A 14,053-nucleotide genomic window follows, 5' to 3' on the forward strand; every position below is an offset into this window, starting at 1 on the left:
GAAAAACACATTTTACCTTCAAATCTATGTAAATCAAAACTGAACATATTATCTGTGCTTTATTAAAAAGGCCTAATCACCTATATCTGCAATTATGAGTGGTGTAATTAACACTTCCTCCAGGCAACTAAATAATAATATTTAAGTCTGCATGCCTGGCGCTGATTATATTACACTGTTAGTGAGGAGGGCGTTGGGGCTCATGTTCCAGAGAAAAATAACTAAAAATAGATAATCCTCTTTATCTACTGTATTACCACATGAATGAGTTTAAATTGCAAGCCAGGGGAACCTAGAAAAGCCTTTTTACAAACCATTTTGGTGCAGTGTGAAAGCGCTACAATAAAAGAACTGGACTGCACTTTGGTTCGCTATTGATTTTTGTTCTTCGTTTGACGCAAAAAGTGTCCGAGGCTTCACGGGTCAAACGGAATCAGAGCTAAACTGCTAAACATGAACGTGTGTCTGCCAGCAATTTTCCTCTTTTTTTTGGTGTTGGACAAAATAGTTCGATTAGTGAGTCACTAACATTACAGGAGCTGTTATGAACGGAGGGCAAAATGATCCTATGAGGAAACTCATCTGCATTCTCTGTGTGTCTCTGCCAGCGCCCCCCTCTCCGCCCAACCCCTCGCCCCCCATCCTTGTTGACACTCTGCAGTTAAATGTAGCCCCAGAGGAGTGCAGCTTTGAAAGCAGCAGTGCAGTGGGGACATCCAGTCGGAATTTATATGCATGAGGTTTTCTTGTAAAGCTTCAAATCTCACCACTGAGCAAGCACCTCCTCTAGCCATCAGAGCCCTCTGACGACTGGCAGCACGCATTATTTATTTATTTCCACCGTCTATTTCTCCCCTAGCACACGAATCCCTCTTGACTGATGGTGTCCTGGTGATCTTGAATCACTTGGGTGGGACACGTTACGGTGGCGGGGACACAAGGTGACGAGGGAGAGAATAGGAAGGAGGGCGGAGGCGCAGCGCTCCTCCAGCACCTCTCCTGCTCCTCAAGCTCTCCACTGCACATGTGCTGCCTCTGATGCCTCTGACTATCAGCCAGAGCCAAGAGGGATTTTCCATGTGGTTGGCAAGTTTTTCAAGCCATCGAGCGCCACCATTGTGAGGAGCCAGCGGGGCAGCAATGTGGATTTGAGCAAAGATGCATGTGGTATATGAGTCGGAGATGTTAATAATGTTTTCTATCCTGCCAGCATGCTTAGAACGTCATCAACACATGATGGAATAGAAGTACATAAGAAATGATGAACAAATGACACAATCACAATGTATGTTTTGGCTATTAAAATAAACATCACCCCACTCCTTTTTTGTATATTTCTCAATATCTAATATTGATTGTAGATTGGCTGTATTCTATAGTAGTATAGTATTTAGTGCATAAATCATTTTCATTTAGTTTAAGTGTAATATGCGCTTGGGAAGTGTTGGTGTTATGGTAATTGCTTCAATCAAGTTATTAATATTCATGCATGACATATTAATATTTCACATTGGCAATGATTCACCTCTAATGTTGACAAATTGCTCTGGATTCTGATGGTGGTAACGTGTTCTACATACAGATGCTCATCTATCGTAACGCAGCAACATATTGAATACACGCATCTAACGATCAAACAGAAAAGAAACGTGTAAACACCATGGAAGAAACCAAGTGCAACTTATGTGCAAACAGGATGTAAGCAAACGAGGTATCCATTATGAAGGTTACGAAACTTTAAGTGTAATAACTATTTTAATGTTTTAATATTTCCATATGAAGTTCCTTGAGAATTAAAAACAGAAAAAGATGAAAGGGAAGCGAGAGCCAATTGGAGTGTGGGGGAGGAAGAGGGTCAGAGAGAGAAAGCCAAACCGGCCAGAAGACCAAACCAGAGATCATCTAAATGGATTAAATGAGGCCTGCATGGATGTGCAAGTGTGTGTGTGTGTGTTGGTGCGACACAAGTGTTTGATCTAGTTGAATGCAGGGTAAACATTCCACATCATTACTGCAGGACACAGATGGTGTACTTTGCAGTCACCTGCTACCTCGTACCTGATGTAAAGAAAAAAATACCCAAATTATATAAAAGATGAGGATTGCTCGTTCACGCACAATTAGGACATTCCATCTTTAAAAATGAGAATAAACTGACCAATATCCTAAAATGGGATTTCTAAACAATTGAAAAAGCAACACTGGAGAACGTTTCAATATGCCAATATGTTGTCTTTGTCATTTTATTACTCTTAAGTGCATTTGATGAAAAACCTCTCATCGCAAAACTATATTGTTTTTAACAGCCATCTTTTTCCTTTGTCTAAACACAACATGGGCAAAGAATGGATTTCTGTCTAAAGGAATTTCTCTGTTTGAAATTTCAACTCTGCGTCAATCCGCACTTTTAAAGAAGGGAGAACATTCTTCTTGAGAGTTTTGAGAGTAATATGGCCTGAATTGTATCTTTGCAGAGTCGACATGTTCAGATCATTGGTTAAACCAATAAGAGCTCAATGTGTGTAATACGAATAGGAAATATAAGTTCAACTGTGAAGGAAAAAAAAAAATCAAATTGTACAGAACCCCCCTAAGGGGCAACGCTGAAATGGGTTTCTGTGCTCACTGCGGTTAAATTATTGAAGTTGGCTCTATTTCACAAAAAGGGAGCAAATTAAAAGATTGAAATGCAAATGATTCCCCCACTTAGCTGCGCTTTGGAGTGTGCTCACCATGCACATATCGGCATGTGAGGACAGGGTCCGGTGTGTGCAAGGAGGGAAAGTCACTTTGTGCTCTTGTTGTCCCTGTGGGAGATTGTGCAGTTCATGTTCTACAGCACATCTGGAGAAAAACAAGACGAGGTAGAGTTTTGATGGCCCTTCACAGAGAATTGAAACGTATTGGATTATCAACTTTTCCAGTAATTGGCTTGGGTTTCTCTTTCACCCGCTCTCAGAGGCTTTCTCTCTTTCTTTCACATGTTGGCTTTGAAATTTTGCTTGTAATCATGATGTTTTGGAAAAGAACTACAAAGGGAAAGTCAATAGTGCACAGACAGCAGCCGGCTGTAGCCAAACAAACCCTCACCATGAAATGCACACACTGGCTTCCAGTATTTGGAGCCACAACAGAAACTCAAAATGAAGTGTCTCCAATCACAGGCGTTGGTGTATTGGGTTTTGTTTGTGCTGCATTCAAATGTTTACAGAAAAATATATATTCTTTCTTTCTTTGCAAATCCCTCTTCCCTGAGAGAACATTGCGATCTGTTTTTAGTTTGATACATACAGTCGGTTGTCTGGACAGCACTTGGAAATGCAATGTTGACCAAAAAGGCTACACGAACAGGTAGATGGTTTAACATTGGTAAATGCTACAGTGTCTTAAGAGGGTAGTATGCTCCCATTTGTGCTGTGCTATGGCCAAACATGTAGCCCAAGTTATTGTTTACTGGAAATGATAATTTAATTGTGTTGCATGCTGTTTGCCAGGTTCACAGATGATAGAAGCCTTTGAGTGTATCCAAAACCCACGTATTATTTTGCTTAATGAAGGAGCGCTAAAGACGCTTTCACATGAAACCCATTAGGTTTGATGTGAACGCAAACAGAGAATTCACCTTTGGCTGTTTGATTGGGCTGGTGTGGAAGCTTTTAATCAAGCCCCAATGCTGAGCAAACAAACAAACAAACAAACGGAGCTAACTCAAGTGTTCTTTTCGACCCCAGAGAACACACATCCCAAGTTTTAAAGTGCTGCATGAACAGTCGCTGGAAGGTGAATTCCCCCAGTGGGTCCTGATGATGTGCTAATGATGCTCAATGACAATCAACGAAAACCGTCCCATCAATGAGTTACCTGTCATACTGCGTAACTGCTTGGGTTACTAGTCTGTAATAAACAGTACATTCTGTGTCAACAGAAAAGGGAAACAGTTGTAAAATGAGAATGTGCATTTTTCTCACTTGGTCCGGATCAAATTAACCAAACTACACTTTAATCATGTTTTTGCCAGTTGAGAGATTTCAAAATTTGGAATAACTAACAGTCGCCTGTACGGGTGTAAATTACATCTCTTAAATCTTGAAAAGGTGCACAACACCAGCCTAGAATATTCCTCAAAACTGATCAAATATTTCATTTTTCAAAACTATTACTAGTTTAAAATCATACAAATTATTTTCAACACACACACACACACACACACACATACGTGTTTATGCGCTCGCTCTCAAGAGACTCTCTGACCGGCTTGCTGCACCATCGCTTGTAAACATTCATTAAAAGTGGCTCCTTCTCGGCCCTGCAGAGCTGTTTCCTATTCCCTGGAGTGAACGGAGGTGAAGCCGCCGGTGTTCCACGCTGCTCCGGGCCAAGTGTGACGACTGGCGATAAACCCCCGGCCTTATCCTCTGCCAGCGTGTGGCTGCATCTGTATGCACGTAGGGCTCGGAGTGGTAACTTCCTAAAGCCCTCCCGGAACAGCCGAGGTAAAAAGGCTGCTCGGGTGCATGTAGTAGTGTAGGTATATGTGTGTCTGTAGGTGTGTGTGTGTGTGCGTGTGTGTGTGTGTGTGCGTGTCCCATATGCAGAGACTGCCTGACATTGGACTTATTACAGAAACACTTGTTTCTCCTCCTTTCTTTAAGCCTCATCATCACTTTTGCTTCCTTTTTCACAGTTGAAAGGAACACAAAAATGGTGGCGTCAGGGGAATTTTCCTTGAGCTTATTTACAGGCTGTTTTTCCCTCCTCGCCTGCTTTATACGGATCAATACAATCTGTGTTTAGTTTAATGGCTACAACAGCGTGAAGTCAAACATGTCCGTGAGAAAACGTGTTTGTGATCTTGAGGCACTGCTGTTTATGAATATGCTTATTTCTTTAAACTAAAAGTAAGGAAAGAGAAAAAGGGACACGCCAGTGTGCGGCCATGACTTCTAAAGGTTATTTAAAAAGTGATCATGAATGAAAGTATGTTTCCAAATCTAACCTGAGCAGCCTTTTATGAGAGAAAACAAAACCACTAGCAAGTTGCTGCTTCGTCTGTAAAGCATGTTGATGAATGTAGTTATTGGGCAGGCAACTAATGTTGAATCGTTAAGCTCTTCCTAACAGAACAATGGGCCAGGAACATACAGCAGCCACGACGCTTCCAAAAAACTCACACACAATAAAAACGACAGATCATCCCCGGGGCCTTCTAATCGCTCTTTCTTTTTCTCGCCAAAAAAACATGCACACAATCGCGTGTTAGTCCCCTCCGTAGGAAGCGCGGGGGACTCATCCAGCAGAAGCCCGATCATCTCATTACTGGTGACTGCATGCATACCGTGTCTTGTTCTATCAAACCAGTAAGTTTGTGACAGATGGCTCGCTCAGCAGTTTTCAGCGTGTCCTGCTGTGCACATATACTTAAGTCTGGGAGTGCGCCGGCATTTCTAAGCTCTTTCACTTGATAGTGATTGTGTTTGAGTCCCTCATATTCAATTTTAACACTGTCATTCTCAATATTTCACATCTCGCCAGCCACATGCCCCCCCTCTCCTCTTTCCTCTTTCCTCTCTCCGTCACTCCTCTCAAACATCTCATCTCATCTCGTCTCCCCCTTTTCCCTGCAGCAGCATCTCCACACTCACTGGGCCAATTTACGCAGATCCGATCTTTGTTTTTCCCCCTTAATTCCACCATTAACATCCTGCATTCCGCTAATGTTTTAAAGCTGCCCGTTTGTCGGCTAGTCGGAGTGTAACACCGTCTTTTATATTTTCTCCAGAGGTCCTTTACAAAAACCTTCATTAAAGAGCTTTTTTTCCCCCCTAGTCCTGAATTCTTTCAACGGGTTGTATCCAGGTAAGATCTTAGGTTTTAGGATCTATCAAAGGATGCCAGTGGAAAGAGTAGCAAAGCTTTAATGAGAAGGCGACTACTTGGTGTGTATCTCGTGTTTACGAGCACAAGCAAACAAATCAAGTTGAGGCTTTGTGTTTCGTGCATGTTTCTCTTTGTCGGTCTTTCTCTCTTGGACCCATTGTTCTTCGTCTCTGTTCCTCACCACGGCTGACATTAATACGCTGGCGACTTTATGACTTGAATTATCAGCACATTAGAGTTTAAAAATATATTGATTTTTGAAACTGTTAAATGCCACGAACAGCAATTAAACCTCCAATGTTCTAAAACTCAGCCTTGCTTCTTTTTCTAATAGTTTGATTAATTGCATTTGGTATTTCCGTTTGATTGGGCAGTGAAGTAGTCTTCATCGGGATCTGAGAGTAAATGCAAAACGCAAACCCTTATGAGAATATGTTTAATAAGTTCTCTCTCTCTGTTGTCCTCTCTACTTGTGCTGAAAAAATGTGCTGTGATCTGACCTCATCCATGCAACATATTGCAGGTGAGGGAACACATACACTATATGGGGGCTCCCAATTCACCCACAGAAATCACACATACAGCCACAATCAATCCCTGCGCCCTTTCAGTAAGCCAAAGGAAATTCATATTTTCTTTCCCATGCAACGGAAAAAAGGTCCATGTGACAAAAAAAAATTCAATCATATGGTCGACGATAACGTGAAAACACCAACCAGTTTAGTTCAGATGCATGCAATGAATACATGTCCTGGATGAATAGAGACAATTACACTTTAGAAACGTATAGATGCTTACTTAATTATAGTTATAATTAAAAAAATCTAACAAACACTGGACATTAAACAGATTTTAGTTGCCTTTGATCTGAAATGTGACCCAAACATGCTCACTCAACACTTTTCAAATCAGGTACAGCAGAATATCACATGTGCTTCCTTTTTCTTATCTTGCCAAAATTGTTGCCCTTGCCGTCTGACTAGACCTGTCTGCATCACTTGTCCTCTCTCGACCCCTCGGAGTGTTTATTTCCAGTCATTGGTTTTGGACACGGAGAAAGCTTAAACTATTCCGTATTTCTGTCCAACCTTCATTATTCATATACGCTCCTGCTTCAGCAGCCACTTTGATGACTGACTCAACATTAACACGCTGGGCAGCACTTTGCTCTCCTGCTGTTTTAGCTCTTTCGACTGACCTGTCAGAGCAAGTCAGATGAAGAAAGACAATTGTTTTCCATTAATAAATTATATGTAATGATAAAGTCAATGAAGATTGGGTGGAGATGGGGAGGCATGCGTAGAGAAACAATTTAAAAGACATGGCACACATTTAAAAGAGACGGCAGACGGATGGTTGGCCAGCGATACAATTGTTTTGTTGTGCTCATTGGATAGAAAAGACCAGCAGATCTAAACATGTCCTGACTGACAGCTCCGAAGACGGACTGCTTGGAAATGATGAGTGGAACGCGTGAGGCGTGATTTATACGAAATAAGCTACGGGTTTAGGCATGCATGAGTATAGTCTTCCTGCCTGAACTTGCACTGGAGCTCCATTTTTACATTGTGTGTGTGTGTGTGTGTGTGTGTCATTGTTGACATAAATGATCACATTCATCTTGTATTTATTGTAATTCACTCAAGGTAACTGACACAGAAATGATGACGTCATGTATTGATACATCTTTGGTTAAAGAAAAAACTCTACCAGTAGACCTTTTCTTTATATCTATTGTCTTTAAGTCGTATTTATCCTCAGCAGCGTCTCTCATCGCTAATTTTGAGAGTTTTTTTTGTTGTTCGAAGCCGCAAGTCTCTATAGATTACATTAGATGCCCGAAACAATTTAACAATAATTACAATTCTGGGAAAAGTTACTGTGCAAAAACATCCATCAAGAAGCAATTAGATCCATTGTTTATTTCAGCTGTATTCTGCTCACAGCCTGACCTTTACAGCGCGTTCGCTGCTGGATAAATGGAATTCTCTGCTTCTGTTTATCTGAGGCAGATAATAACAGAGAGCCCAAAATAAATATGCTTGTATTACAATCAAACCACCCTCCTCATTACTGTCCCTGCTTGCTAGCTACATCTTCTCGGACTCTACTAAAAGAATCCGGGTGGAACAAGGCTCGCCCATTGCAGTGTGCTTCAGAGCGGCTGTGGCAGGAATATATTTCATGGGAGATTCTCCCAACATCACAGAAATCTGAGGCTTGATGGATTTTAAATCAAAACATTCTTTTTACTGAGCAAGTTTGCAGCGTGTCTCCATGTCCCCGTGTCCCCGTCCCTCTCTCTGCGGCTCAGAGCCCAAAGTGACATTTACTGTAGCAGAACAGCAGGAGACATTTTGTCCTGGCAACTTAACTATCAGGATTAAACATTTAACAGCCAGTAGAGAGAGTGAGAACAAAAGGATGAAGTCAGTTAGAGAGATAACAGCAGCAGAGAGACAACACATACATTACGACACCACATGTATAAGGAAATCTCATTTAGCTGGTGGCAGCAGCCAAAGCAAGGAGGGTAAGTCCAGTTGACGTCAATAGAAAATACAAAGAGTTAACGGACCTCTTACTGTACAGACCCGATTATCAGTTTGTTGTACGTTCTAAATGTGTGGCATATAGTGGAGGAAGTATTCGGAGCCTTAAAGTATCTACCAATATGACTTTACTTACAACAGCCCTTTTTTAGTGAAGGAATTATTATTCATGTCAATCAGCTGCCCTGTCGAGGGGCTCAACTGGGCACACTGGTGAATAAATACATTTGATCCCATTAAATGAAATAACTTATTTCTAGGTTGTTTAAACCAAATAATTCATCTCAAGAAATTCTAAAATTCTCAGTAAATAAATAAGTAAATCGAAGAAAAACTTTGCCCTGATACATTCATCCTTTTCCCCGCTGCGGGAGGACGGGGTTAAGGTGAGCGGATGAACAGGTGTGTGTGTGTGTGTGTGTGTGTGTGTGTGTGTGAGAAAGGTTACACGGGCTGAATGAATAACAGCTGGACTTCCACACAACAAGTGAGTAGCAAGAGAGTAACAAAGCCGTGCACAGGACGCACAAACGAGATCAGGAGGGGAAAAAGGAAGCGAATGTGACAAAAGCCAGAGAGCAGATAGCGGAAGAAAGAGCGAGAGAAAGACTTTAATGGAAGTGCTGAGAGACGTTTTCTTTTCACAGTGGCATATCTCTGTAGCCAGAAAGAGAGTGAGAGGGGCCGGAGGAAGAAAAGGGGGAGGATGGACGGAGAGATGGCGGGTGGTGCAGTCAGGAGGGATTTTCGGCCTAAAGTTGGGTCCACTTCACATCGGCACAACACCGTCGTTAAGAGAGGGATAATGGATTAGAGGGAGGCAGAAGGAGAGGAAGAGAGCGAGGAAAAGAGCAGGGAAAATGATGATAACGTTGGGTTCCCAGCAGCACGGCACAGCAGAAGCAGAGATAATGATGGAGGGGGACACACGTGGAGGAGTGAGGAAGAGAGAGTGGGGGAGGAGGAGGGGAGGAAATGGGGAGTGCTGAATGCTAACACGACTCACATTGAGAAAACTCAGCAGTAAGTCAACAGCGCTGAAGAACGGAGAGAACTGAGGGATGAAAGACAAAAAGGACAGAGGGAGGAAACAGAGAGACAATTGGTTTTTTATTTCTATTAGGTGGCACAACAGGGCTGTGAAAAGAACACACACTCTGTCTCTCACACACACACACACACACAGTCAAACTCACTCATACAGCGAGATATGAGCGCAGCAGGGGCCGGTTGGGGAAAAAAAAGAGGCTCAAAGTGTGAGGAGAATAATAAAAAAAATTTAAAAAAAGAAGAAATATTTGGAGCAGCAGATGGAAAGATGAAAGTGTTGATTATGGCCTGTGGCCATGAATCTGATGTGTTTGTGTGTCTATGCAGCGTATTTCATACAGTGAAAACAACTCATTCACAGTGTGCGTCTGTGTGTGACGGCGTTAGCATTTTCCACAAAGTCGGCTCTAATTGAGAGACAGCAGCACACGCGCTGCATACGCGCACAAAGACACAGTCTGCTTCGCCGCAGCGACTTTCTTCTCCCCCCCTGCTTGGGACAGTAATTAGAGGAGAACACCAGCAATCAGGACACAGACACAGTCTGGGAAGGATTTGCGAAAGACGAATAAATATTCAGTGTGACACCAGAGTTTTGCTTTTGACTTTTCCACTTTGGTCCCAAATGCCGCCGACGCGACTTTGGAGTCAAGAGCAGCGGCGAGAGGAAGTGAAGGGACGGCAGGACGGATGGTGGGAGACGGGGAGGCAGTGGGACAGGAGATGGGACTCTCGCGGCTTTTCTCACTCATCAACAAGTCCAGCTTGCATAACAGTCGCTCTGTCCCTCCTGGTTACACGTCAGCAGATATGACTGCCAGCGTCTGTCGCCCGCCTTCACGTTTCAATTACAGCAGAGTTCACCGTCCATTTGACAACTTAGGCCGCTTGAGCTTTCTGGTCTCTCTCAGAGTGCAGCCGTGCACCAAAAATGAAAGACACACATATTGAGTGCCGTGGATGTGGATCACACTGCGTAAAAGACACCTGGGGGCACCTCAGACACTATTTTTTTAATAAAATGTGTGCGGACGCCTCTCTCTACAGCCAGAGGTTTTCTTTCCACTGTTTCTGCTGCTTTTTTCCATCTCCCTAAAGGTGGCTTTCTGTTGTGTTTCTTTGTATCATTTTGAGGTTGGCGTTTAATAAAATGGATACAAAATTGAATTGCCTGATTATTGAATTTAGTTGGACTATTCCATAGAATTCTCTGAATGACTGTAACCAACAGTCAAATGGATTAATAGTTTTATTCTGTCTCCCATATGCGTGAATAATTGTGTCTAATCCACCTCACGGGGTGTAATTGGAAGAGCATTATCATCTTTGACGATGAATAACACTTTGATTCCATGCCACTTATGAACGTGTCCAAAGCACAAACCATTTTCTTTTTTTGTTGCTTTCAACCACCTTTTGTTCCTGCTGGTTTACAATCATTCAAAACACAGAATAAAGTAAGTACTTCTTTATCAGGACTTCTGCTCAGCTTGTGGAAGCTTTTGTCTGCAGTACTTCAGCTCTTCTACTGTAATGCAGAAGACGCTTTTTATTCTACTGACTTTATAAACTCTCTCTGTTTAAATGACCCCTACCTTTATTAGTCTGATCTGGTTCCGTCATTCAATAACTGGAATTACTTAACGTTAAATGGAGATCTTTACCAGCAGGTTCCCGTGATTTAAGCAAAGCACATTCCTGGTGACTTGTAGAGAGGTGAAGGTCAGCCCACTTATCCCTGCAGCAGTACTGTGTTCATGCTCAGTTAATATTCTTAGAGATATTTCTGGCTTGCCAGATCAGAAATGAATTACCTGTAGCCGAAGCACCACGCTTTCCTCACATGGACGTGAAGCCCCTGATGCCAGACACGAAGACACACTGAACACCACATTCCCTCTAACAGAACCACACAGCTAAAATACATTGAATATAGAGAGACGCACAATGGACGGGTACAGTTGTCTCTCTCTCTCTCTTCCTTTACTCTCTAAAAATGGCATGACTAAAATGTTAATTACATTGAAAAAGAGAAATGAATGTGAATTTAAACAGCAATTAGCATGCATCATCATCATCATCATTATTACCACCATTAGCTGCAGCACAAGATGCCGGATTATTTACCCAATGGTGAAATACTCATCAGTTGCTTATTCTGGGCCGAAAAAATTTGACAAGGAACTTAAAAAAAACCATACGGCTAAGTTTCGCAAAATAAAATGCTATTAATAAAAATGATCTGCGTGCTGTGGGAGCGTGATAGTCGGAGTGGACAATAACTTGTTCTTCCAGTTATTTCTTTATCGCGCTGCAAACCGCACATGTGGGACGTACAAAACGAGCCAACGAATAAGAACATATTTAGTCGCACCGCCGTAGCCAACAAAGATTCTCTACAAAACTCACAAACCGCTTGGAAAACAGACCCCTTTACGTGAGCCTATTTCCCCCCCTGCTCTTATCGACCTTTCCTCTCCTGGTCATGGCGCCGTTCCCACAGGGATTTAAATCCTTCCCTCTGTGTCAATTGTCTGATCTCACACCTGAGATCGGCCCGGCGGATTCTGGAAAATCTTTTGGTGGAAAACCAGGGTGAGGTCATTCTACCCTGGTTAATCCACGCGGAACAAACCCCCTCCTCCCTTTAGTCCTCATTTCACTATTGTGTTCAAACAAGAGAAACGTCAATCCACACTTATGACACCCAAAGGAAAGCTATAATCAGATTTGTGGCATCACATTGCTTTAGCAATAAGACATTTGTGTTCTATTGTGTTGTTTTCCCTCCTTCCCATTATCTCCATATCATTTTACCTTTGAGACAGACCCCTGCACATAACCAACAGACCCCTGGACCCCTTTGCCAACAGACCCCTGGTTTGTTGGCAAAGTTCATATCCCCACGGCAACATATGAAACAACAACACTGCTGTACCTTCTATTTACCAGCTGGACTCATAAACTGTAATATGCAAATAATTCTGTATACCTCTGGGTTGTAGGGCTCAATTTACTCCATTAAAATGCTACAAACGAATACGTTTCCAAATGAAACAGTTCTGCAAATCCCCTTAAAGTTATGAAGTCATAATGGTGATGTAAAAAAAAAAAAATCTTTTTCCTAAACTACTGTCGTGTTTTCCAATTGCAGCATGAACATTCAATGTCAGTCATTTAATCTCGCGTTTCCTTACCTTGTTGTACAAAGGAGCCATACACGAACCACATGGAATTGTACAGCGTGGTGGAGGACACGGGGCCCATGGGGAGCCGGGGTGGGTTGAGCCAGTTGAGCAGGTACACCAGGATGCCAACCAGGAGCACGGTGCCCGCGATGCAGGCCCACAGGGACAGGTCGAAGGGCGCCAGGCAGGCAAACATGTCGACAGTGCGTTCAGCCTTGCGCAGCAGAACCCCCACGGAATAATCCATGTAGCGCGTGGTGAAGTCCACCGCGCTCTCTCGCTCGGACGTGATGGTCAGGGCAGAAAGTCCCACGTCGGCTCGCTGCAGGAGGCGGAAGGGAACAAGAGAAAACAATCTTTGAAAAATGAGGACTTCTGTACCCAGTGATGGATCAAGTGCTCCAAGTTCTGTTTTGCATGCAGTAAGTGAAAAGACCTTTCACTGTTCACTATTAATCATCTGAGCTGTTTTTCTAAAAAGTTCCTACTGACAGGCACTGACAGGAGATTAAGCAGTAATACAGTCTCTGAACTCGGTCCACTACGTTTATTCAGTCGCTGCCCTTGACCAAAACTTGACTCTCGAATGTTTTTGTGTAACAGAAAAAATTATTATATTTAGGTATTGAAGGGAAATGTTATGAAAGTTTTACAAAAATGCCAAATGTGAACAGGGTAATAACCATGTTGACGCTTTTGTAAATTAGGAAAGAAAATACTTTTTTCCTTATCGATGCTTAAAATAATCTTTATAGTATGTTCAAGATAAATAACTATTTGCAGTGTTAAGATAAATCTATCGAAGCAGAAAATGAAGCTCCCGCTCCGTGTTTGGTGGCCTCTGGTGCTTTTAGCGCATGTCTGTAAATGTTTGTGCCCCCTCCCCCTCCATCCCCCTAACCTGCACACAATTACAGCTGATAGCGCTGTCCCGACCAACACCATCATAGGGAAGGCAAAACCACCACCCTGCAACACCAATGGCCTAAAACACTGTAATTTGGTCAGTGCTCTTTAGACTATGACCCTCCATGTGTCTGTCCGGCGCGTCAGTGACAGCGTGCACATGCGTGCTGTTTAAGTCTAGTTTAGTTGAGGAAAAGAAAATAGTTGACTGGCTAATTAATGTCACTAACAATGAAATTTGTTTAAGTTGTGCAGAGCAGATGAACAGCGGCTCTGTCTTTTTGACGTGTCATCACATGTGACTGTGGAATATTGCACATGTTACGCTATGTCCACTTTGTCCGTTGCATCGAATACACATCCTAAATGAACTTCATGGTCAGACACTGAGAGGAGCACTAACCAAACTTGGATATTTGACAGATGGGGAGTGATGGCTTGTTTCGTCCTCGTTGGCTGCCGTGCTGAGAGCAGTTGAGA

The 14,053-nt window shown here is 42.7% G+C and overlaps 1 protein-coding gene across 4 annotated transcripts in view; it reads right to left on the reverse strand.

The window, feature by feature from the left end:
- Positions 1 to 14,053, reverse strand: part of grid2 (glutamate receptor, ionotropic, delta 2) — a 329,591-nt gene that overhangs the window by 62,373 nt on the left and 253,165 nt on the right. For all 4 annotated transcript variants that reach the window (XR_013452082.1, XR_005713926.2, XM_040195422.2 and 1 more), the window contains exon 11: positions 12,677 to 12,989. Coding sequence is in view for 2 of the 4 variants with exons in the window: in XM_040195422.2 (XP_040051356.1) it covers positions 12,677 to 12,989 (313 nt within the window). In the remaining 2 variants the exon portion in view is untranslated. The remainder of the gene's footprint in view (positions 1 to 12,676; positions 12,990 to 14,053) is intronic.

The sequence above is a fragment of the Gasterosteus aculeatus genome, chromosome 13 (genome assembly GCF_964276395.1).
Source record: "Gasterosteus aculeatus chromosome 13, fGasAcu3.hap1.1, whole genome shotgun sequence".
NCBI lineage: Eukaryota > Metazoa > Chordata > Actinopteri > Perciformes > Gasterosteidae > Gasterosteus > Gasterosteus aculeatus.